Here is a 26,851-nt window from a genome sequence, read left to right as displayed (position 1 = left end):
CCCCCCACCCCCCCCCCCCCCCACCCCCCCCCCCCCCCACCCCCCCCCCCCCCCACCCCCCCCCCCCCCCACCCCCCCCCCCCCCCACCCCCCCCCCCCCCCACCCCCCCCCCCCCCCACCCCCCCCCCCCCCCACCCCCCCCCCCCCCCACCCCCCCCCCCCCCCACCCCCCCCCCCCCCCACCCCCCCCCCCCCCCACCCCCCCCCCCCCCCACCCCCCCCCCCCCCCACCCCCCCCCCCCCCCACCCCCCCCCCCCCCCACCCCCCCCCCCCCCCACCCCCCCCCCCCCCCACCCCCCCCCCCCCCCACCCCCCCCCCCCCCCACCCCCCCCCCCCCCCACCCCCCCCCCCCCCCACCCCCCCCCCCCCCCACCCCCCCCCCCCCCCACCCCCCCCCCCCCCCACCCCCCCCCCCCCCCACCCCCCCCCCCCCCCACCCCCCCCCCCCCCCACCCCCCCCCCCCCCCACCCCCCCCCCCCCCCACCCCCCCCCCCCCCCACCCCCCCCCCCCCCCACCCCCCCCCCCCCCCACCCCCCCCCCCCCCCACCCCCCCCCCCCCCCACCCCCCCCCCCCCCCACCCCCCCCCCCCCCCACCCCCCCCCCCCCCCACCCCCCCCCCCCCCCACCCCCCCCCCCCCCCACCCCCCCCCCCCCCCACCCCCCCCCCCCCCCACCCCCCCCCCCCCCCACCCCCCCCCCCCCCCACCCCCCCCCCCCCCCACCCCCCCCCCCCCCCACCCCCCCCCCCCCCCACCCCCCCCCCCCCCCACCCCCCCCCCCCCCCACCCCCCCCCCCCCCCACCCCCCCCCCCCCCCACCCCCCCCCCCCCCCACCCCCCCCCCCCCCCACCCCCCCCCCCCCCCACCCCCCCCCCCCCCCACCCCCCCCCCCCCCCACCCCCCCCCCCCCCCACCCCCCCCCCCCCCCACCCCCCCCCCCCCCCACCCCCCCCCCCCCCCACCCCCCCCCCCCCCCACCCCCCCCCCCCCCCACCCCCCCCCCCCCCCACCCCCCCCCCCCCCCACCCCCCCCCCCCCCCACCCCCCCCCCCCCCCACCCCCCCCCCCCCCCACCCCCCCCCCCCCCCACCCCCCCCCCCCCCCACCCCCCCCCCCCCCCACCCCCCCCCCCCCCCACCCCCCCCCCCCCCCACCCCCCCCCCCCCCCACCCCCCCCCCCCCCCACCCCCCCCCCCCCCCACCCCCCCCCCCCCCCACCCCCCCCCCCCCCCACCCCCCCCCCCCCCCACCCCCCCCCCCCCCCACCCCCCCCCCCCCCCACCCCCCCCCCCCCCCACCCCCCCCCCCCCCCACCCCCCCCCCCCCCCACCCCCCCCCCCCCCCACCCCCCCCCCCCCCCACCCCCCCCCCCCCCCACCCCCCCCCCCCCCCACCCCCCCCCCCCCCCACCCCCCCCCCCCCCCACCCCCCCCCCCCCCCACCCCCCCCCCCCCCCACCCCCCCCCCCCCCCACCCCCCCCCCCCCCCACCCCCCCCCCCCCCCACCCCCCCCCCCCCCCACCCCCCCCCCCCCCCACCCCCCCCCCCCCCCACCCCCCCCCCCCCCCACCCCCCCCCCCCCCCACCCCCCCCCCCCCCCACCCCCCCCCCCCCCCACCCCCCCCCCCCCCCACCCCCCCCCCCCCCCACCCCCCCCCCCCCCCACCCCCCCCCCCCCCCACCCCCCCCCCCCCCCACCCCCCCCCCCCCCCACCCCCCCCCCCCCCCACCCCCCCCCCCCCCCACCCCCCCCCCCCCCCACCCCCCCCCCCCCCCACCCCCCCCCCCCCCCACCCCCCCCCCCCCCCACCCCCCCCCCCCCCCACCCCCCCCCCCCCCCACCCCCCCCCCCCCCCACCCCCCCCCCCCCCCACCCCCCCCCCCCCCCACCCCCCCCCCCCCCCACCCCCCCCCCCCCCCACCCCCCCCCCCCCCCACCCCCCCCCCCCCCCACCCCCCCCCCCCCCCACCCCCCCCCCCCCCCACCCCCCCCCCCCCCCACCCCCCCCCCCCCCCACCCCCCCCCCCCCCCACCCCCCCCCCCCCCCACCCCCCCCCCCCCCCACCCCCCCCCCCCCCCACCCCCCCCCCCCCCCACCCCCCCCCCCCCCCACCCCCCCCCCCCCCCACCCCCCCCCCCCCCCACCCCCCCCCCCCCCCACCCCCCCCCCCCCCCACCCCCCCCCCCCCCCACCCCCCCCCCCCCCCACCCCCCCCCCCCCCCACCCCCCCCCCCCCCCACCCCCCCCCCCCCCCACCCCCCCCCCCCCCCACCCCCCCCCCCCCCCACCCCCCCCCCCCCCCACCCCCCCCCCCCCCCACCCCCCCCCCCCCCCACCCCCCCCCCCCCCCACCCCCCCCCCCCCCCACCCCCCCCCCCCCCCACCCCCCCCCCCCCCCACCCCCCCCCCCCCCCACCCCCCCCCCCCCCCACCCCCCCCCCCCCCCACCCCCCCCCCCCCCCACCCCCCCCCCCCCCCACCCCCCCCCCCCCCCACCCCCCCCCCCCCCCACCCCCCCCCCCCCCCACCCCCCCCCCCCCCCACCCCCCCCCCCCCCCACCCCCCCCCCCCCCCACCCCCCCCCCCCCCCACCCCCCCCCCCCCCCACCCCCCCCCCCCCCCACCCCCCCCCCCCCCCACCCCCCCCCCCCCCCACCCCCCCCCCCCCCCACCCCCCCCCCCCCCCACCCCCCCCCCCCCCCACCCCCCCCCCCCCCCACCCCCCCCCCCCCCCACCCCCCCCCCCCCCCACCCCCCCCCCCCCCCACCCCCCCCCCCCCCCACCCCCCCCCCCCCCCACCCCCCCCCCCCCCCACCCCCCCCCCCCCCCACCCCCCCCCCCCCCCACCCCCCCCCCCCCCCACCCCCCCCCCCCCCCACCCCCCCCCCCCCCCACCCCCCCCCCCCCCCACCCCCCCCCCCCCCCACCCCCCCCCCCCCCCACCCCCCCCCCCCCCCACCCCCCCCCCCCCCCACCCCCCCCCCCCCCCACCCCCCCCCCCCCCCACCCCCCCCCCCCCCCACCCCCCCCCCCCCCCACCCCCCCCCCCCCCCACCCCCCCCCCCCCCCACCCCCCCCCCCCCCCACCCCCCCCCCCCCCCACCCCCCCCCCCCCCCACCCCCCCCCCCCCCCACCCCCCCCCCCCCCCACCCCCCCCCCCCCCCACCCCCCCCCCCCCCCACCCCCCCCCCCCCCCACCCCCCCCCCCCCCCACCCCCCCCCCCCCCCACCCCCCCCCCCCCCCACCCCCCCCCCCCCCCACCCCCCCCCCCCCCCACCCCCCCCCCCCCCCACCCCCCCCCCCCCCCACCCCCCCCCCCCCCCACCCCCCCCCCCCCCCACCCCCCCCCCCCCCCACCCCCCCCCCCCCCCACCCCCCCCCCCCCCCACCCCCCCCCCCCCCCACCCCCCCCCCCCCCCACCCCCCCCCCCCCCCACCCCCCCCCCCCCCCACCCCCCCCCCCCCCCACCCCCCCCCCCCCCCACCCCCCCCCCCCCCCACCCCCCCCCCCCCCCACCCCCCCCCCCCCCCACCCCCCCCCCCCCCCACCCCCCCCCCCCCCCACCCCCCCCCCCCCCCACCCCCCCCCCCCCCCACCCCCCCCCCCCCCCACCCCCCCCCCCCCCCACCCCCCCCCCCCCCCACCCCCCCCCCCCCCCACCCCCCCCCCCCCCCACCCCCCCCCCCCCCCACCCCCCCCCCCCCCCACCCCCCCCCCCCCCCACCCCCCCCCCCCCCCACCCCCCCCCCCCCCCACCCCCCCCCCCCCCCACCCCCCCCCCCCCCCACCCCCCCCCCCCCCCACCCCCCCCCCCCCCCACCCCCCCCCCCCCCCACCCCCCCCCCCCCCCACCCCCCCCCCCCCCCACCCCCCCCCCCCCCCACCCCCCCCCCCCCCCACCCCCCCCCCCCCCCACCCCCCCCCCCCCCCACCCCCCCCCCCCCCCACCCCCCCCCCCCCCCACCCCCCCCCCCCCCCACCCCCCCCCCCCCCCACCCCCCCCCCCCCCCACCCCCCCCCCCCCCCACCCCCCCCCCCCCCCACCCCCCCCCCCCCCCACCCCCCCCCCCCCCCACCCCCCCCCCCCCCCACCCCCCCCCCCCCCCACCCCCCCCCCCCCCCACCCCCCCCCCCCCCCACCCCCCCCCCCCCCCACCCCCCCCCCCCCCCACCCCCCCCCCCCCCCACCCCCCCCCCCCCCCACCCCCCCCCCCCCCCACCCCCCCCCCCCCCCACCCCCCCCCCCCCCCACCCCCCCCCCCCCCCACCCCCCCCCCCCCCCACCCCCCCCCCCCCCCACCCCCCCCCCCCCCCACCCCCCCCCCCCCCCACCCCCCCCCCCCCCCACCCCCCCCCCCCCCCACCCCCCCCCCCCCCCACCCCCCCCCCCCCCCACCCCCCCCCCCCCCCACCCCCCGAACCCCCCACCCCCCCCACCCAACGTTCTACCACGGCGCTGCTGGGTCAGCAGTGCATTACTACAGACACTCCCATTGGGTGACATCAAATTGGATGACATCACTTCTAGGAAAAATCCAGAAGTGACATTATGACTCTCTTGGAATTACTCTAGGAATTATATAATGATAGAGTTCCAAGTAATTCCTGGTCTTCCCTAGAAGTGACATGACACCATCACCAACAGCAATTTTTTTAATGTTTATTTTTTTCCCCTGGCCACAGCAGCAGTGGCAGGAAATGAGAGCTCAGAATGAGAGATTCCCTGGTCCCAGTGCAAGGCTGGCCAGCCTACAAGAGATTGGTGAAGGAGTTTCTATGCCCTTTCCCATGAGAGAGGATAGGCCTAATTTGAATGGAGTCCAAGGGCACCCGTGACACCTAACTGAAAATTGGAAATGGGAGTGAAAATACAAAATATGGGTCACAATTTAAACTGGAGTCACTCCAGTCAAAGTTCATTCATTTCAATGGGCTTAGACTGGCATAGACATCTTTGGATTGCAATGTGGGTGAATCAAAACTGAAGTCTTATCTTTCTATCGAGACTCTCAAAACGATTCAATGGAAGTGTATAATTGCTGAATCACCCAAAAAGTTGGGATAATTATATTTTGTGCAAATTAGTCATATTTCATCTTAAATATCTGGCTAATGTATTTCTTCTTAGTCCTGGCTTTGTAAATTGCAGATGATTTATGTCAAAAGCATGATAAACTGCTTTGAACAAAATTGAGATCACGGAACATTCGTCATGATTAAAACAAAAGCCAAGATAGGGTTGTTGTTTTTCCCAAATACATAGGGTCAGTGCCAGGGGTGTACTAAGGTTAGAACTCATATTTTTGGCAAGTCTTTGAAGCTACAGTTTTATGCAAGTATTGAATTAAGTCAACTGCCTTCACTCAAAGAAAGGATCGTGTCAAACTGTTGAAAGTTGATATAGCCTATACAATAAGGATGCAGAATCTTATATGTTATAGAGTGAACTACATCACTTCAAACCACAGGCAGGATGTCATTTTATTGTTGCCCCATTTTTAAAAACTTCCCTACAAGTGGGGAAAAAACCCCAACATAGTAAATCAGAAGAAAGATTAGCAGGTACTTTGCTATGCCAGTCTTCTAGGTAAAGATAGGTAAAAATAAGGATAGGTAAAGAAACAATTTGGTTTTCTGCTTGTGCTCTCCTGTTGCACTGTCCATTCTGCCATGTCAGAACTGTATGGGCATCTCAGTTGTATTTTGGTTTAAATTCATCTTTCACATTAGATTCTATGTTTCTATGTCCTCCCTTAAATTAAAATTTTATCTGGTGCTCTTCGTCTCACAGGCATGATCTGATATCCCCAACTGTAGTTGAAAAAATATAATCATGCCTCAGGTACCTATGGTTATTGTATCATATTTGCAGAAAAGTGTCCCAGAACAGCTAGCTTGAGGAGCTTTTAGCTAACTTTTCAGTGAGGTTCCAACTGAGTTGTTTCAGTGAGCTTTAAGGCAGGTTGACTGTCTTGGCAAAATTAATCGTTTCTAGCTGCATTGTTTAATTTTTTTTGACAGTGCTGAACATGGTTGTCATATCCTTGACCTTTATTGTATATTGTTTTTGATTGTTACCTGCCTTGGATCCCAATGTGATGGAAGAAAGGCAGGCTTATAAGTATCTGAAATAAATAAATGTGCCCACTGAAATTCAAAGGGTAATGGATGGAATAACAATAGCATACTGATCTTACTGTAAAACTGTAAAGCAAAACAGGAATAGTCAGGTGCATGTATTCCTCATTTTTGTCTATTTCATCTAATCAATACCCGATTGCCAAGCAAGGGACAGTATTTGTCTGGTTTGTCTCAGTATAGCAACCCCTTATATTCATTTGAATGGTACAAAGTAGTCTTTAAAAAGGTGGATTCGACACAGGCCAAGCATAGGTTGTAGGAGGTTATATAAACTGTTTGGGAGGTCCCGTTCCCAAAATGCGTTTGGCCCATTTTATGCCCCTCAACCCAGGATTTTCAAAAATAGCTAAACCAGTGATACTTTTGCAGAATCCTGGGTTGGAGACATTCCCGTGCAAACACAACAGACAGGAGACACTTTATTCCCCTCCCTTCCACCCATTCATTTTAAGTCTTGCATGGTTCACTATGTCAGGAAGAATCTGCCCACTTGCCATTCTGTGTAGGTTGTGGGCAGATTCTCTGAGCACCTGACAGTGTACAAAGTCCCCCAAGCACATTTTCTCCCCATGACTGCCATATAGATCAACAGCAATGCATTCATTATTGCCCAACCATTGCAGGGAGGTCTCTTTTTCTTTTCTTGCGCAGTTATACAGGTACAGCCAATCAGATTGTGGGACAGTCAGCATGTCTGCAGGGGTTCATTTCTGCGTGCCTGAGCAGTTATGCACGTGTTGCAGGAAATTTTTAAAAAGAGAGAGAAGCATCTCCATGTGAAAATGCGAAAGCAACCCAAATTATTTCCATGGGCTCCAATCGCTGCCTGAATGGGTGAAGGGCACACATGCAAACGGGAAAAAGGAAAATGGGTTCCTTTATAACAACTGCAACCCGTTGTACAGAATCCACCATAGTGAGCTTCCTATTATTACAGTAAGGAGCTCATGATACATGGTGAAATTCTTTTGAAATTTAAACTCATGTATTCCCAACATGCCTGAAAGCCACAGTCCACGCATAAAATGAGAGTCTTATTGCAAAAAACACGTAATATGATTCAGGTTGGGAGTTCCTGCAACCAATCTCTCATTCCACATCTCTCATGCTAACACCTCCTTGAATGAGGAAGAAACGGAAGAAGGTGGCCCCATCCCTTGGGGACTGCAGGAAGACCCAGCAGTCTGGTGCAGAAGGGGATTCTGAGGTTAAAGTCAGTGCACCCTGCTTTCAATCTCATAGCCCATGCTCTGAGGCTGAACAGAAGCACTGCAGCCATCAATCTCACCCCAAGGGTCACCAGAACCTTTGGAATATCAAAGAAAATGGCCTCGCAGAAAAGTGAAGGAGCAGTGTCGCAGTGCATGGTTAGCAGCCCAGGATTGGTCAACTGCTGCCTGTGAGCTTGAGTCACTATAGCGGCTGATTGCCCCCCCCCCCCTTTATAACATCAGTAGACCCTGCCGTCTCCCTGCCCTTAAGGGGTTAGGGTGTGGGACGCCATCTATTGTGTTTTGTAATTAGAACGCTGTGTTTTAACAGGGTTTAGTTTTAATATGTACAGAGCCATAATTTAATCATTCCTGGTTGTTTGTTGATTTTACTTTGTGCTCTGACTGTATACTCTGTGTTCACCGCCCTGAACCCTTCAGGGGAGGGCGATATACAAACGTAATAATAATATTATTATTATTATTATTATTATTATTATTATTATTATTATTACATATACATATACATATTATTATTAGTAAATGTGTGGCTATTGGAAAAGAAGCAAGAAAATACTCTGGGACTTTTTTAGAATACAAACAGACAGGACACCTGGTAGCACAACACCCCAGACACATAACAGTGATAGAGAAAAACATGTTTGGATCATAGATGTTGCTGTGCCAGTTGACAGCAGGGTAGAGGACAAAGAGCTGGAAAAGATCACAAAATACAAGGACCTACAAATTGAAGTTGAACGATTGTGGCAGAAAAGAACAACAGTAATCCCACTAGTAGTCGGTGCTCTAGGAGGAATCCCAAGAAATCTTGAAAAACATCTGGAAAGCCTAAACTTGGACAGAACATCAGTCCACATGCTGCAGAAAGCAGCACTTCTAGGAACTGCACACATTCTACGCAAATACCTCTAATATCCTAGGTCCTTGGGAAGGACTCGATATTCAGAGATGAATTCCAGACACTTGTGCTGTGTTGTTATGTGTATAATAATAATAATAATAATAATAATTAAAAAAAAACTGACAGTCACAGAGACTGCTCAAGTCAGTGATTAGTGTCACCTATCTGTGGATGTCTCAGCAGGTTGAAGAGTTGCTCCTGATCAAGGTTTCCCTGATAAAAGCAGCCAGAGAAGGCTGAAGCAGGGTGGAAGCAACTTGTCCACAATTCATGTGTACCTGCTGTTGCATCATGTCTTAGATTTCTGTGTGGTTTATCTTGGACAGGATTTGAATTTTTTTTCTTGGATTGCTTGGATTCTGACCTTGAACTGTGCCTTGTACTATGCTGCTTGTTACCCCAGGTGCTTGCGTGGACCCAGACAAAATCTCACACAGGAAAGAAGGAAAAGTATTTCTTCACACAATGCATAGTTAAATTGTGGCACTCCCTGGCCAGGGATGTGGAGTTTGCTGCTAACTTGGATGTTTTAAAGAGAGGAGTGGACATGTTCATGAAGGAAAGGACTATCCATTGATACTAGTAAAAATGGATACTAATAATGTATATCTTCTTCCCTCCAGTATCAGAGCAATGTATTTATTATATTAAGTTCTGTGGAACACAGGCAAGGTAATGCTGCTGCAGTCATCTTGTTTGTGGCTTTCCTAGAGTTATCCAGTTGGCCACTGTAGGAATAGCCCTGGTCTTGATAGGCCTTGGTCCAAACCAGCATGGCTTTTCTTATGTGTGGGGCAAATTGGCTCAGAGCATGGTGTGTCAGCAGGAGAGAGTTAGCCCTCCCTGTCTGCCACCCTGCACCACTTTCACTGAAAAAATTACCATGGGGTGATTTATCTCACTGCCAGTTACACGTGTCCTCTCATTGGCAGCCCCTTCTCTCTGTGGCAATTTTTTTTACAGTAAAAGTGAAGCCAGAGAGAAGGTTGAAATTTCTGCTACCACCAGGCTGGACTTCACAGCTAACTACCTCCCCAGTGTTTTAAGATGAATCCTGGGTCAGACATGAAATATGAGTTGGGGGTTCTCATTTCATTTATTTTGTAAGGAGACCCTAAATAATTGCCCAACATTTATAGCAACTGCAAAACAAGGGAGTTTATTTTGAAAGAATTTAGCATTTATGTTGCTCAAAATGGATGGGGATGGGGGGGTGTATTTGTTCAGAAGCAGAGAACTGAAGTTTTAATTTTACTGTAAAAGAACATAATTTGACTCCCAATAAATATGATGAGGTACTTAAAAAGAAGAAGCAGAGAAGTGGATCTTTTAATGTAATTGAACTTTAGGATCATGAATCAAGATGTTTAAAGTTCTCCTGAAAGAAAAGTTTACACCATAAAATAACAAAAGGATTGTAGGATTTTATGTGGACTATAGTCTGCTAACAACCAGTAATTACCCAAAGAAACCAGTTTAGCTTTGCATTCAAAACAGCTGAAGTTTTTTAAAGTGCTGTTCTAAGAAATTCCCATCGTGTTCCAAAATGTTGCAGGCAAAGTCACATTGGGCATCAACTTCCTCTGATGTGATTGTCCTATGAAATTTCAGCCCTCTGTTTATACAGTGGTTTGAATATGGAACATTTCCACCAAAGTGAACGCATTTATTTCACTTCAGTGTAAACCTACAAAAGGTTTAAGTGCTAGAGAAGCAATCGCGTGGTCAGGTGGACCAAGTAAATTCAACTTCATCCTGAAAATGCAATGAAACAAGAAAAACAGTACTAGTGCTAAAACAGAATTTAAAAAGTACAGACCATTTATTGAGTTAAGTAAAAACTACATACAATAATATTTTTAACTTTTATGGTCATTTTTATGCATATATATAATATTATCTATAATTATACATCTTTTATATATTTATTTACATGATTTCTGTAACTTTCCCCCTTTATTGTTACTTTCTTCTTGTTGCTGACTTAGATATGCATTAAAGTGTTCAGATCCAAATTTTCCTGAAAGAGAGATGTGAAACTAAGAGGGAATCATCTACGAAGAGTCTACCATCCATCGGGCCCTCTGTGGCTCTGAAGTGTTCATTCAGTGTATCCACCTCCCACAAGTCCCACTCCATGGGTCCAGTGCACAGTGGTTCCTCATTTATCTGAGTAGCAGTAGGAAGCCACCATACAACCAGTTTGGTCAGCAATATTCACTTGACACAAGTTAAGAAGTCATTCCATTCTGCCTGTTATCAGCTGTTTCAGTGAACCACTTAACCTTCTAGTTCAGATCCAAAGCACCAAATCAGGGAAAGGACAGCTTCATGCCTTTGAAGATGATTTACACATTTTAGAAATGTGAGGTACCATTTAATATCTCATGTGCTTCATTAAAAGCCAGGAGGCCTGGGGATGTCGATTCTGCGAAACCAATTGGCCCAACGTGATGCTGAAGCCAGAAAACCAGTGTTAGTGTTAGTGTTAGTTGCAGCAGGCGCCATCCGATGTCCATTTCTGTGAGCCCTATTAGCAAAAAAAGAGATCATCAGCATTAATTAAACACAACAGGCTATTATAGAAGTGCAATATACACCAATCAACTGCCTGAATAAAAAAGAACTCACCTCCTTCACTATTGCCTGCAGGGCATCTGCTGTTGCCCTTGAGCAGACCTGGCCTATGTATAGGGTTTCTTGATTCAGTTGTTGATGACAAGAGTGGTCAAGCCTTGGTACAGCTGCTCCAAAGGATCAGGAGCATGCAGCTCACCTACTATGACTTTGATACTGACAGCAAAGACTCAGGTCTTATACTGACAAAAGGGAATACTACAGGCAATTATGATGTATGCTAGGTGACATCACAACACACAGCACCCATTATCACATAATGACTTTACTGTTTTTTAAAATGTTTACATCAAAGTTGATTGACTAGTAAACAGAATGTTTGTGCTGCCATCTTACAAAAATGTCATTTCCAAAGAATGTTTTCAGAAGTCCTCCTCGGGGTGCCCTTTAAAGTTGCCAGAACCCCTGGCCGCTGGCAGGAGATGGGAAGTAAGGTTGCCACCTCCAGTTTGGGAAACTCCTGGAGATTTGGAAATGTGCTGGTGAGGACAGGGATTTCGGTGGAGTACAATGCCACAGAGTTCACCCTCTAAAGCAGGGATCTTCAAAGTATGGCTCTCCAGATGTTCATGGACTACAATTCCCATCAGCCCCTGCCAGCATGGCTAAGTGGCAGGGCTGATGGGAATTGTAGTTCATGAACACCTGGGGGGGGCATAGTTTGAAGACCCCTGCTCTAAAGCTTTGATTTTCTCCAGCAGAACTGATCTCTGTAGTCTGGAGATGAACTGTAATTTCTGGGTGTCCCCCTGGTCCCACCTGGAAGTGAGCATCCCTAGTAAGACATCTTCTCAGTAGGTGCCTCAATTATTACCATTCTCCGTATTATTCAAATAGCACCTAGTTTATATTTTAAATCTCATGGTACCATTTTTTCCCAGGTTTTTTATTAGATGAACTGTTTTACAGCATTTACAGCTTTTCATTCAGTAGCTTTTTGCTGTTTCATCCCAAGGACTCAAGAGAGAGCCAACAACAAAGTTGGAAATATCTAAGTGTTGTTATTTCTTTCTGGGGGTTTTCAAGTAATTAAATGAAGAAAATAAAGTGTCTGTGTGTTTGTCAAAGACAGATTGTCCATTTAACTTCAAGGGAAAATTAACTTCAAGGATACCAATTAATATCTTATATGCTTCGTTAAAAGCCAGGAGGCCTGGGGATGTGGGTACTGCAAAACTAACAGGCCCAATGTGATGCAACTGTTGGTTTCAGCCACAGAAGGTCACTGATGTTGGTTTCAGCCACAGAAGGTCACTGGTGACCAAGAGTAAGCAGAGCCAAGCCCCATCAGCTCTGTCCAAATCTCAAGGGCTGTTTGGCCCAAACTGTTTCAGCCGTGATAGTTGGTGTCAGCTCACCAATTGTCTCTCCCTTTGCACTGCTTCTCGTTTGTGGGATGATGCAGTGAGTGAGCAAATGCCTTTTGCTGGCCCAGATGAGCAGAGTGACTGCAGTACTGGCTTGTAGCACTGTGGCCCCTTCCGCACATGCAGAATAATGCACTTTCAATACACTTTCAATACACTTTGCAGCTGGATTTTACTGTGCAGAATAGCAATATCCATTTGCAAACAATTGTGAAAGTAGATTGAAAGTGCATTATTCTGCAAGTGCAGAAGGGCCAAGGTCTCACTACACAGTTTTCTTCTAGTGGTTTAAAAACGGGTATAAGTAGATTTTCAAGAATACATGTCACAATCTCAAAAGTATCTGAGACAAGTTTCCTGCCATTTCCAATGCTTTTCCTTCATGAATATGATTTCTATGTAGGAAAAAGTGGCACAGTATATGTTGGAACAAATTATTGGTTCACTGCATGGTGTACAAGTGATGGGAAACTGTGGGCAAATAAAAGTGAGATCATCATATATACAGATATAAATGCAGGCTGGATATTTCCTCCACATTAAAATACTGTTGGTCTTGAAAGAGTATCATAATTTACATTCCCTACATACATCCTTAAAAGATTAGAAGAGAAATATAATCTCAGAAGCAGTTTTCACGACACTGAGTCATGTGTTTATATCACAGGTGAAGCATAAATTGGGGCCCAGATGTTGCTTTTCTGTCCCAGTTACAGGTGAAACAAATTTTGATAAATATTTACCACAAATATTTGAATTAGTTTGGAAAACACATTCATATTCTACAAACTCTAAATTTTAGAACGTTTTGAAATGCCTGGAATCAATGCACTGGGCCGAATCCCCACCAGGAAATTCAATTTAGATCAAACTAAGTTTGAAAATAAACAGCACCTTTTCATCGAGGTTTCAACCTCCCCACCACAGCATGTTTCCAGTGAAGGCCTATCTCGGATTCAAGAAATGTAACAATCCCCACTACCATGCGATCAGCTGGGCAGGCCTCTCATGATTGGCTGTCGTGCCGTTTTGGGGCGGGACCTTTTTTCTCCTGCAAAAATGTGCTCACCTCATGATGACAGCATGACAGCATGTCTCCCCCCACAAGTTTCTGGTTGGTTATCGTTCTCCAGTGCTCTCACGGGAACAGCACCGCATGCACTGATTGGTTGTAAGGCATTTGTGTCACGCTCCACAGTGGGAAATTTGAACCAGGATTAGACTCCCAATCCTCCCCTCCGAACTGGTTTGAAGACATATTTTTTTGAAAAAGTAGTACTTTCAAGCAGGTTTGACAAAGACGTGGGATAAGGGGGAGAATGAGTGCCAGAACCAGGATGAACCCTTGTTCGTCGATCAGGCAATGGGGAGTTCTTCCTGAATCCTTGATATTTCATGTGAGTATCACATGATTAATTGACCATGGGGAATCGGCCATAGGGAACAGATATCCAAGTGAGGGCGACATGCCTACACAGATAAAAGCTGGCATAGAGAAACTGCATGTAACTCCACACCTACAAATTTTGCCTTCCTTGAATGAGGACATCATCATGCTCCACCGGGCCTTCGAAGAGACCAGCCGCTGACCCCCCTCCCCCTCTGCCTTATAGTGGCCCTAACATCTTGGGACCCACTGTGCTTTTTGGGAGGGTTGTATGCGGGTTTGTGGGATACTGTTTTTAGAATATGCTTTTAATCCAACTGTATGTTTTTATATATGGTATTATATTGTTCACCGCCCTGAGCCCTTCGGGGATAGGGCGGTATAATAAGTCAAATAAATAATAATAATAATAATATTACATTTCAGGTTTTTAAAAAGACATTAATCTAGAGAACTTCAGATTATTTGGGCATGATAAAGCTTCACCTGATCATTATGGGTTCTACGTTATCCATGCACATTTTCCCTGAGAAGATTTTAATTTCAAAATTTTAAAATTCTGCCAATTTTTTAACTATATCATCTATATGAAAAGCAGCTACACATCATTCTTGCTTGACAATTCTACCCAAGCTCTCTCCCAAGCTGGCTCACCTGCAAAACTAGTCTCCAAAAATGCCAGCTTTCCAAAAAGGCTGGATTTCAAATCCACAGTCCAGATACCACATTTTCACTCTACCTCACACATCCACCTAAATGATCAGTCCAAGGCTGCAAATGCTCCTCCGCTGATCCCTTCCAAGCCTCAGATTTCTAGTTTCTTCCCATATTACAAAATATATTCTCTTTATAATGTGATATATTAATTTTGTTAGTAATTTTACATTTGCTGTAACATCAAGTTGTACTCACATGTACTGTAATGAGAATTCTATTTCCAACTCTTCCCATGTCTGGAAACAAAGTGGGGGGAAATTACATCTTAATCAATATTTCCTTCGTTTTCCTGATACCCATTAACAATATTTTGTCTCTTGGCACTTGTCCTTTTTCTTCTATCTCGTTATTAATCACCAGATACACAAATGTAATTTTTTACAACTCCTTTTTCCACTTTCATATCTCTACCAACACTGGATATGATGTATAAGACCCTCTCTGGTTGTATCGTTAGGGTTGCTTCTCAAGCATTATTTTTATAGAGTCTTTACATTTTGAAACTTTCTTCTAAAGTGGAAGACTTATCATGAATTATTTGTTGTTCATATTTCTGTTAAGGGGAATATTTATTTTAAAAAATAAGACAATGTCTCAATTTTTGAAGGCATAATTATGTCTGTATTTAATGCTGCCTTCTACTTCAAAAATATATGCTTGTGAAAAAGGGGCTAAGACAGCAAAAAGAAGAATTAATTAGAATGTTTTCCAGAAATACCATGCATATGAAACATCCCACTATGCAGTAGCAGAAGAGAAATTTTACTTACAGCAGGTTTGTTTGCTTTAAGGTCAAATAATTTCTGATCATTGTTGTTGAGAACAAAAATCAAAATGCCATCATTACAGTCCAGACAGGAGGTGTGATCTGATTTGACTAGGACTGTGCAATTTTTAAAAGTCAGTAAAATTTTAAAAAGTCAGGAAAATTCAGATTCATATCTAAAGCACTTGAATGGAGACAGGTCCAAATCAGCCTGAATCATGCCGGAAAAAATTCTTCATCATTTAGGTTCTGCTTTTCAGCAACTTTTAAATTGACATCCTTTGCCGGGAGGGCGGGGGGGGGGGGGGGAATTGGTTCGGCTTTTGCCAAATACACACCTCTAGATTTTACTAAAGAAATGTCTTGGGAGTTGCTAAAATAAACTTTGAACTATGTCTTACGCAAGCAGAAACACAATATAGTCAAGTTGTGCCAGGGCTACTTGTAATGACTCTCTTAAGTTTGTGCTTAAGCAAGAGTTTGTATGCAAATGCAAATGTTGCTTAGGATCCAACATGCAGTATTTTGTGATACAGTCTAAGGGGATGCAATAATCTTTTAAGCTTTAGTAATTTGTTTTACAACTCCATACTTCATTATCTAATATTGTGATCAAAAACCCTTTACTGTTACAGAGATTTCCCTTTGCATCCAAATAATTTTGCCCAACTGATAAAGCAAATGCCTGGATAGCCCATTATTTCATAGATTAAAAGGTAGTCACTTTAAACCTTACACAACAAGACCATTTAAACAACTAGACCAGGGGTAGGGAACCTGCGGCTCTCCAGATGTTCAGGAACTACAATTCCCATCAGCCTCTGTCAGCATGGCCAATTGGCCATGCTGGTAGGGGCTGATGGGAATTGTAGTTCCTGAACATCTGGAGAGCCGCAGGTTCCCTACCCCTGAACTAGACAAACACATGCAAACAATTAGGTGCAACTCCAAAAGCACCTTAGAGACCACAACACGATTTTCACGGTATGAGTATTAAAGCGTCAAAACTCAGATAGTCTGTGCTTTGAGTTTAAGAGAACCCAAGAAGGAAAATGGAAGGCCAGAATATACATTTTTCATTTGCATGGGTATGAGAGGAAAAGAGAATGGCCCTGAATTTTTTTTTATTTTGTTTTCTTCATTTATGCCTCAATTTTGACACAATGGGGAGTTTTGACTCTCAAAAGCTCATACTCTGAGAATGTTGCTGGTGTCTCAGGTGCTGCTGAAGACTGGCGTGGCTGCCCTCTGAAACATGAAACCATGTGGCTCACTGTCTCTGAGAGCTATCATGAGAAAAATCAGCAGATCCATATTATGCTTTATTTTTAAAGAGACAGATGGTTAGAAACACTCCTAAATTTGCACTCCCCAAGACTCTTGAGAATTAACACCATCAAAGTTTTAGTGCGATAGCACATATTGATGAAATCCAGTATAATCCAAAATGCAGGATCTAATGCAGGGCCTATAAGACAGAGCTGTTCCACCGGGCATATGGTTGAGGCAGCAACAGTTTTGAATCTGCCCCACCGCCACCCCCCACTATCCATCACCTCCATTATCATCTATCAACCACCATTCTTTCAGCCACTCCCTTTGTTAGGTAGGAATTTTTCTTTGATCCTTTTACAGAGGATTTTTTAGCTCATTGTAAGTCTGCCATTTGAGTTGATCAGGAAACATAGGTTTTAAATTATTGTTGTTTTTAGGTTTATATCACTGTATTTTATCTTGTTTTATGTATTGTTGTAAACTGCCCCGAGCCTGAAAGGGAAGGGGTGGTGTAGAAATCGAAATAAATAAATAAGAATGGTAAATCTAGGAGTGCTTTTGTTTCATCACATATTTTCCATTATATTATCACCACTTACTTGTGGGTTCAATTTGAAGGTGACACGGCTAGTTTTTCCAGGATGCAGCTTGGCAACGTCAAAGAGAACTGTGTAGAGGTCATCATCTTTGCTGAAAGTATCTTCATCGCAGATGTTTAGTTGCAGAACATTCTAGTAACAGAAGCATATTCTGGTAACAGAAATTTTTGAAAGTCTGTATATTGAGTTTCAGAGAACTCAAGAAGGAAAACTGCAGGCCAGAATATATATTTTCTATTTGCTGAGGCGTAAGAAGAAAAGAGAATGACCCTGGAATGTTTTATTTTAGTTACTTCATTTATACCCCACCTTTCTCCACAATGGGGAGCCAAAGTGGCTTATGCCATTTTATCCTCCATTCTCCTCCGTTTTATCCATGCCTTGTAAAATAGAATAGGCTGAGATGGGAATATGTGACTGCCCCAAGGTCAGCCAGGAGGCTTACATGGTAGAGCAGGGGTTTGAACTTGGGTCTCCCAGATCCTGGTCTGACAAAAATCAAGTCAAAGTAATTGGCTAGAATGCAGAAAGATCCCTTATTTCTAAAAGAGACATTTCTTTTCCTTTGAACAACAAATCCCCATATCTTGTCACAAACTAGTTTGAATTGTACTCTCCATTTCAGAATTAACACTCTTCTGAGCAAATACAGTTCTTTGAATCTTGGCATAGCACTGCTACTTAAAACCAAACAGTACCTAAATAGGAAAGAGTCCTGGTCAACACTACCTCTGATTAAACATAATATAATAACATAAAGAGTGTTGTTGGAACAGACCAGTAGTGCATCTAGAGCAGCATCCTGTTTTGCACAATGGACATCTATTTCCCCAGGAGGGCTATCAAACAGGGCACAGAGTTCTCCAGTTAAGTAGAGTAGAAACTCAGTTATAGATTAATAGTAATTGATATTGCTATCCACTATATATATAAAACCTAGGGATCTAGTTGCTGTGATCCATACCCAATGTGCAGTATATGGGACTACCCTCAAAGGTGGTTCAAAATCAGCAGATGACATTGAATGCTGCTACCTATCCATTGACAGATACAAGTTAGCAAATATATATTGTGCCTGTTCTAAAAAGTGTGCATTGCTTAACTATTTGTTTCCAATCCCACTCACAGATTTTGTTTTAACTTTCCTTCCACTGGTGTTTAACGCAAGATTGCTGACTTTGTTAAAGTCCTTTAAATTGCTGTTGTCTCGATTCTGCTGTTATCGCAGCTATATCAATATTGTAGCCCCTTTCCAAAAATAATCCACCCTCAAATGAAAGAGACAAAGTAGATCCCTGGCCCACATTCTGCTGAAGGAGGGGACTATGTCCTAGAACTGATATTTTCTCTCCCCCCCCCCACACACAAACACACATACTTCCTGCTGCTGTTGCTGCCATGGGAGGAGAGAGAGGCTTGTTATTTCAATATTCCTTGGTATTTTGATGTTCCTGCATCAGATCTACCCCCACATCTGCTCCCTACAACCCCTGTAGCGAATGGGGGGATTCACACTGGAAAAGGCTGAATGCTTGTAACACTAAGTGTATGGCAGAACCAAACACTCACTGTTATTATATCAAGATATCAAGATGAGAGTTTAGAGGTCAGTGGGTTTTAGCCAAGGACATGTGATTCTTTTCTTTGAGCTTCTTTTCTTTGGTTTCCACTTGCTGGCTACCCAAAGAAGCTGGCAGGATGAGTAGGAAGGAGCCGACAACATGGAAGGGGGGATGATGGGGGAAGGTGTGGACTGCAGATTGAGGGCGTAGAAGTGGTGAAGCTAGGTAGGTTGACATGAGTGGAGGGAAGATGTCTGGGGCAAAGCTAGGCTCCCTGGCAAATGTGCCCCGCTCTGGCAGTAAAGCAAATTAAAGTCACGCTAGAAATAGTGTCACCTGCAGTGGAGAGATTGGAAAGTGAAAATGGGGCTCACTAGAGAAAATACATCTGTACAAGAAATCTTGCTGTGACAATAAAACAAAAAAATCAATCATATCACTAAAGAATTAATAATACACATTGGTTTTAAAAGTTTGCTTTTCCCAAAAAGTATATTTTCCAGAAAGACTTGCAGTCAGACATAATTTAAGCTTGAATAAATGAAAGAAAAGTAATATAAATCAGCACTATTTTATATTTAGAAGACTCTTCTTATGTGAGGAAAATAATAAAAACAATTACTCAAATTTTGCCTACATACAAGTATACAGTAGATAGCTCCTGACTCCAGAACTCGGAGACTGGAGAAGGAGTGCAACTTGCGACAGTAGCAGAAAGATGAGTAGCAGAAAGAATGTAGAATGATGCTTCATTCTTCAGGATGGATTTGGGGGGATTTGGGGGAGGTATCAGCCCCTCACACTTCTCTTTTTAACCTTCAGTGAAGGGGACAGATGCAGGATGGAAAGAAGGAGAAGACAAAGATGCCACATGCATGGATAACCAGGAACTGTCAACCCTAAGACCAAGGAATTCCTGATGGAATCCTTCAGGCTATAGACTCCTACGTGGTGCATGAAGGCTGCTTTTTTCTATGTTTCTTCCTACCACATAAGGCTGAAACTGTTCTGCTTTCATTCTATGGTTCACAGTTTTCACTAGGTCCTACTTCTGGCATTATTTTTGCTATACTCCTCTGATTGCTGGCAGCTTTCTGTATTCCATACTAACCCCCCATTTATGTAGTGTTGCAAAAAGGAGGGGAACTGAGAGGGTCAACAGGGAGAACCCCTGCTCTACATGCATATGTATCATTTTCAACATCTACGTTTTGCATTGTAAGGAAGTTAATCAGATCTTTATGAGATCTCTTGAGGACAGAGTAGTCACTGTTATTCTCCCCAGCATTAAGGAGAATGAAACCTGAAAGCCACCTCCCCAGGCTCCACCCCACAAATCTCCAGGAATTTTTCAACCTAAAGTTGACTATGCTATCTGGACTTTCCCTTTATATAGCTGCTGGCTCATCTATTTTCTGCACCTTTGCCACATAAGAGTACAGGGATTTTGCACAGGCTTTGAAGGAACACTGAGTGCTCTGAACAGCCAGAAGTGAGCCTGCACGCATGGGGATATTGATTGTAACACTGGAAGACTAATTGAGGATGCTTATGAACCATGACCAGCTGGTGCTGCACAATAAAGTCAATAAGAATCTATCTCTTGCTTTCATCTCATGAATATTTTAGTTCAAAGGTAACAGCTGGTGGAAAGTTGGAGTAATTTGCCTAGGAGTGGCTGACTCACTATGGTGGAAAGAGACTTGTGATGCTAACAACCAGGTAATGCTGTGAATTAACCTTATAATTGCTATTTATGTACCTTGCAGAAGCTTGTTTGCAATGCTGTAAATGTACTCTGTTTATGCCCAGGAGCTAAGGGCCATTGTGAGTAGTACCCCTGTATACTTAAAACCACATTCCTGGACATGTTGTCCCCAAGGTGCATCACAGAGAGAAGTCTGTAACACAGTGTATCTAGTGAGAAGGGAATGTTTAGTGTAGTATATATTGTTCTCCTTTTTGCAACACTACATAAATGGGGGGTTAGTATGGAGTACAGAAAGCTGCCAGCAATTTAGAGGAGTAAAGCAAAAATAATGCCAGAAGTAGGACCTAGCGAAAACTGTGTATCATAGAACAAAAGCAGAACTGTTCCAGCCTTATGGGATAGGAAAAAACATACCCCAGCTTCATGCACCACATAGGAGTCTATAGCCTGAAGTATACGGGAGGATACGGGACAGTTAGGTACATGCTGGAAATTGCTTTGGCTGTTCTCAGTTCATTGCAACACAAACTCAGCTAACAAGTGTCCCCACCTATGTGAGGAGGCAGTTTCAATGTCAGTGTTCTCAGTTTCAATGTCAGTGTTCAATAGTGCCTTAAATTTTTTTAAGGCAATGAAAATAAAATAAGACAAAATAAAAAGGAAAGAAAAAAGAACAGGGACAGGGAGGCCACTCATGATGGGAAAATGTTGTTGCTGATCTCAACCATGGGCCTGGTGGAATTACTCCAACTTACAGGCCCTGTGGAACTGAGACAAGTCCCACAGGGCCCGTGTCTCATTCAACAGTGCATTTCACCAGGCTTGGGCCAGAGTAAAAAAAAGCTCTATCACTGGTCAAGGAAAGCTGGATATCCTTCATGTTACCCATGGAGCAAAGCGCTCTCTTGTGGGTGTATTTAAAGAGGCAGTTCTGTAGATATGAAGCCCATAGACTGCTCAGAACTTCACAAGTTAAAACCATAATCTTGACCCTGACTTAGTATCTCACTGGTAGTCCATGCAGCTGGCGGAGCACTGGAAATACATGCTCCCACTATGAAGTCCCTGTAAGGATCCATACAGTTGCATTCTGAACCAGCTGGAGTTCCTGGGTCAGTCTCAGAGTAGAGTGAGTTACAATAGTCTAATCTGGAAATGATCGTTGTGTGAATCACTGTGGCTAGGTCAGGGCGTAACAAGTAGGGGACCAGTACTTGGTGAAGTACTGGCTTGGTGAAGATGATAAAACGCCAGTTTGGCAATTTGTGTGACTTGAGCCTCCATGGATAATGAAGCATCAAGTATCACGCCCAAGCTCTTGACAGTAGGTGAAGATGTTAATTTCAACTCATCAAGAGCTTGAAGGTGGCAATTCCCCCCCCACACACACACACACACGTATACACACACAAGTCTCCCCAGCCCTGCCACTGGAACTCCATCTTTGCTGGATTTAACTTCAGCCAGCTATGTTTCAGCCATTTCACCATGGCCTCCAGACTATGGGCCAGAATATCTGAGATGGAATCTGACCAGACGTCCATCAACAGATATAGCTTTGTGTCATACTGGTGACAACCCACTCATGACCAGTTGGGAAAGGGGGAGCATATTAAAGAACAGTGGGAAGAAGATCACTTCTAAAGGGACACAACACACCAAAGGGTGTTGTGGCAAAGACCTCTTCCCTAGCACCCTCCTCTGGCCCCAGAGACATGATCACAGCCATTGCAAGGCTGTCCCATGAATATCAGCACCAGCATGGTCAAAAGATCATAGTCAACTATATAGTTTGTTTGCTTGTTTATTTGTTTGTTTGTTTGTTTATTAGATATTTTAATCGCCCCTCCCATTTCCAGCTTGGGGCAATGTCCAATCAAAAGTGCAATACATAAAAGCTGTTTCGACAAGAACCTATGATTTAAAACTAAACAGTACCCAAATAAGAGATAAAATAACCTACCTAATCCATAAAATCAGAATTTAAAAACTGGACTACACTAAAAGCTGTAAAACCGAGCGGAGAAATAAACTGTAAAATAAAGTTGTAAAACCGACTGGAGACTAAAGAAACAAATAGCCCCAGGGAAGACTGGTAGTCAAAAATCGGCCTCAACAAAATGCCTGGCGGAACAATTCCATTTTGTAGGCCTTCAGAACTCTGTGAAGTCCCATAGGGCCCTGATCTCCTCTGGGAGACTGTTCCACCAGAAGGGAGCCAAGGCCGAAAAGGCCCTGGCCCACATTAAGGTCAAATGGACCTCCTGTGGGCCAGGGGTAATTAGGAGTCCCTTGGCTCCTGATCATCATAATATCCGCTGGGGATTATAACGGAAGAGGTGGTTATGCAAATATCCTGGACCCAGACCATAAAGGGCTTTAAACATCAACATTAAAACCTTGAATCTGATCTGGATCTCAACTGGCAACCAGTGCAGTTCACACAAAACCGGTGATATGTGTGCACGCCATAACAACCCTGAAAGAAGTCAGGCAGCTGCATTCTGGACCAGCTGGAGTTTCCTGGTCAGCTTCAAGGGCAGTCCAGTGTAGAGCGTGTTGCAGTAGCCCAATCTGGAAGTGACCGTCGCATGGATCATTGTAGCCAGGTTGGAGAACAACTGTGCCACATGAGCTTGTGGATACAATGCTGGCTGCATAGAAATCTTTCTTCAGTCTTCATTGACATCTCACAGGCTTTCATAAATGTCCTATAAAATGTCCTTGTCCCTTCATCATGAGTAATGTGCCAAATTCACTTATAGCTCATGGTTATGCTATTGGCTTTGGGAATTATCTTGGAGGTACTCAGGCTATATAGGACTCTTGGGCAATTATCCAGTAGACTCTGTCCCAGTTGACTATGATATAGCTGGACTTTAAACTAATATTATTTCAGGTAATACTAGCCTGGCCAACCACATCTTATTATTATTATTATTATTTATTAGATTTATAGGCCGCCTCACCCCCAAAGGGCTCGAGGCGGCTCACAATACAGCTGTTCCAATAACAGCACATAAAATACATAACTAAAACTAACCACATTAAAACAAATTTCCACAGCAACAGTTTCTTAAAATCTTCTCAGATAAGCGTTGGAAGTATGGGGAAAGAATGATGGGTTGTTGATGTTTCCTTGATCACTAACCAGAATCCTTGCAGTGCAGCCGTGTCACCAAAACATCAACTTGGCAGAGCTGCCTATGAAAGATGATCCCCACAAGGACAAGTGGGGGGATGATCCATGCATCAATATTAATTTCTCAGTAGAGTTTTGTTGGCTGATGTAATTATTTACCCTTCCCTCTACTAGGGGAGCTGAATGGGACTCATCTGCCAGTGGCAAGCATCGATTACCAAGTATCAGTTCACAATTATTAACTCGTTCTTTTCCAGGGATGTCAGGTAGTAATTCCCCACCTGTGGATGGTCCATGATGTTAACAGGTAGTGAAACTTTTTAACTTTTCAGGTTTGGCTAAGCAGGAGTCAAGTGCAAGTATTTGAGCCAGGGCCCATTTGTGGCAAGCAGGCTAGCCACAATGAGATATGTAGACAAATACACATTTGGTGACCTGTCTGAGTTTCCTATTGGTTGGCTGTTGGGGTTTGGCAGATATCATGGAGGATGAACTTGCCAGAAGCATGGATGGGCTGTGGTGTGGCCATGCTGAATTTTAAGCTTGGTGTGGTCACCTTGCTGATTTGGCCGGCATGGCATGGCATGGCATAGATCTTGGCATAGGCACTTGAAAGAGGCATGGATAACTGGATGGCATCACCCGCATTAGGGAGCCTGGTACAGCCATCTTGCTGATTTGGGCTGGCAGGGTCTTGAACTGATATGTGCCATGATGCTATCAGGGGGATCTGTGTCATGGTCTCTATCAGGGCTGTTGGGGCAGGGAGTCAAGCAATGCACTGGTCCCTTTCTTGTAATGGTAGCAGAACAGGTCAAGTTGCTTGAATCTTATGCAGTACAGCTTAGATGATCACTATGAGGGATCATTTAGATGGTGAAGAGTTAAGCTTCAGACCGGGCCTTGGGCCTCAATGTCTTCACTGACCTAGGACAGGAAGTCCTTGAGTGGTGTCACTATTCTCAACCCATAAACCCAGCAACTAGAGGGACAGGAAGTGACATACCTCCCTTAAGCATCATGAAGGCTTGGCACGGAGGAGCCTGAACCAAACATGCATGATTGTTCAAGGCTCAGAGCAATCTCATCTATAAAATCAAAGATGAGCAAAGAAGAGGATGCCGGACTCTTCTGCATCCCAACAATTGCCCTCACTGCAAATGGGTTTGGAATGGGGTTTGACCTGCAGGTGCCACAGATCCTCTTTGATTGATGTAAATAAATAATTTTAAAACCTGACCTTTCTTATTCCCCAACTGAGTTACTGGCTCTCCTTATTCTGCATCTGTAGGAAATGATTTTTAGCCATTAAAGTTAATAATTTTTATACTAGAGGGAACTTTTCCAAACATAAACTACATTACTAAATCAAAAAAAGAGACTGAATGAAATTTGTAATGATATCTTCCAAGTGGAGGTGCAGTTCAATATAAAGTGTATCCAATCATGCAATCATGCAAGTGTATCCAATCCCTGCTACACTTTGCTCATTGACCCCCCACCCCACCCCCATTTTATTACAGGAATCATTCAGCAGACCTTCAAGAACACAACGTGGGCAATGGTGGGAGGAGGGACAACAGCAGGAGAGGGAATAAGCAGAAACAGCAACATTTCTGTTCTACAAATGTGATTCCATCGAGGTACATTGTGGCTGGAAATATGCTTATATTTTTCTGTATGAAACTTAAAGTGTTACCCAAAATATTGCCTGTCCTAAGCATTCACTAAGGGTTATCATGATAATTTAATGTATATGGAATTTAGCAGCACCCAGTAACATTACAGTTGCTTGACATGTTACCATGAATTCTTCTAGGGCAGCTCAAGATGAGAGTGAGCCTCTCAAGACCATCCAGAAAGCAACATACCTGCCAGGGATCTCACCCTGGTTTTCTTAAAGCCAGGTCCAACACTCTGTCCACAAAAGTTTTTCAAAATGCTCGATATATATTTTTATTCTGTAGAAAAATATTCTCTATAAGACAGAGACCAGTTATTCTAATCTAGCACAATCTTTTTTGTTCTTGTTTTGACAGGACCTGATAGATCATCCACACTCATGACACCAAGAAGACAGTATCCATGGTCTTACCTTTATACGGCTGTCAATCCTGTAGCAGAAAGATTGATTCCACACTGGATCTTTACAGTTGCGGACCGTTGCAGTCCGGACATTTTCAGATGAAGCAGTTGGCAGTGATAAAGTCACATAGCAATCAGACTCAGTAACTGTGTAAGAAAAAGATCATTTATGAAGAGCCATCTTCTAAAACAAGGGCATCTGGAACATTATTTAATTCTGTGGAGTTTATGCAGTCTTGAAAATTGGGTGGTGTGAGCAGTGCTTGGTAAATATGCTGAAGAGCTTTTAGGTGCACTTTGCAGGATGTCTTGATGGTCTAAGATTGATAATAAAAGTTATTTCATATCACCACCAAGCTCAGGCTCTCTAAAAAAAGATCTACACAGCATCACAATGGGCGATAACCACAGTCTTGACACACTGGAGTAAGCCTTGTTGCTTCAGCTTCAGCAACTATGATCTATATATCTGCTTCTATGGCAACACACACGAGAGAATAAACAGAGCTTATAAGGTTGTTCCTGCATGGTCAAAATATCCTGAGTTGAGCAAGAGAAATATCCCTGTGCAGCCAAGAATTCCGCATGGTCCCCTGTCCTTAAGCGGTTTTGCCCCGCAATATTTCCCTCATCCCAGGGTATTCAAAGACCGCCAAATTGGAGGTTCTTTTTTTAAAAAACAGCAACAGGGTGAGCTTGCTAGAGCCTGCTACAGTGCAAACACCGATCAGGAGTAGGACTGGTTTATTTTTCCCACCCAGCCGCCTGATCTACCTTCCTGTTGTCCGTTTAGGACCTAACCCCTTGACAGATTACCAAGAACTATTATGAAACTCATACAATGCTAGAGAAGGGAAGGGGACGCAGGGAATGTGTTAGGGTTGCCAACTCCAGGTTGGGAAATTCCTAGAGATTTGGGGATGGAGACTGGGGGACATGGGAGGGTTTGAAAAAGGGAGACCTCAGTGGAGTATACCAGTCTGGACATCAGTTGTAATTCTGGGAGATTTCCTGTCCTAATTTGAAGGCTGATATGGGCCCAGTTTCAAATTAATGGGCCCAGTTTCAAATTAATTTATTGAGTTTGTACATGCACAAAAGTGGATGGACCAATTTTGCCCCAATCCCCCAAATCCTTGCTGTATCAGTGACTGCAGGCTGTATCAGTGACATGCAAAACTCCATGTGGGTCCTCGAAATCTCCCAAAATCACAGTTTGTGTCCAAATCACTTCTCCTGGAGAAAAGGGCAGCTTTGGAAGGTGGCGAGTAGGGTTGCCAACTTTATCTTGGGGCATTCCTGGAGATTTTGGATAGA

The 26,851-nt window shown here is 49.9% G+C and overlaps 1 protein-coding gene across 1 annotated transcript in view; it reads right to left on the bottom strand.

The window, feature by feature from the left end:
* The window catches only part of LOC125426345 (cytosolic phospholipase A2 epsilon-like), a 94,792-nt gene that overhangs the window by 34,354 nt on the left and 33,587 nt on the right, over positions 1-26,851 (bottom strand). Inside the window, exons 4-6 of the mRNA XM_048484602.1 lie at positions 25,545-25,681; positions 17,035-17,166; positions 14,590-14,630 (exon numbers count right to left, since the gene is read on the bottom strand). Of these exons, the coding sequence (XP_048340559.1) occupies positions 14,590-14,630; positions 17,035-17,166; positions 25,545-25,681 (310 nt within the window). The remainder of the gene's footprint in view (positions 1-14,589; positions 14,631-17,034; positions 17,167-25,544; positions 25,682-26,851) is intronic.

The sequence above is a fragment of the Sphaerodactylus townsendi genome, linkage group LG02 (genome assembly GCF_021028975.2).
Source record: "Sphaerodactylus townsendi isolate TG3544 linkage group LG02, MPM_Stown_v2.3, whole genome shotgun sequence".
Classification (NCBI taxonomy): Eukaryota; Metazoa; Chordata; class Lepidosauria; order Squamata; family Sphaerodactylidae; genus Sphaerodactylus; species Sphaerodactylus townsendi.
The sequence above is the reverse complement of the archived record's forward strand: the minus strand, read 5'-3'. Positions and strand labels throughout refer to the sequence as shown.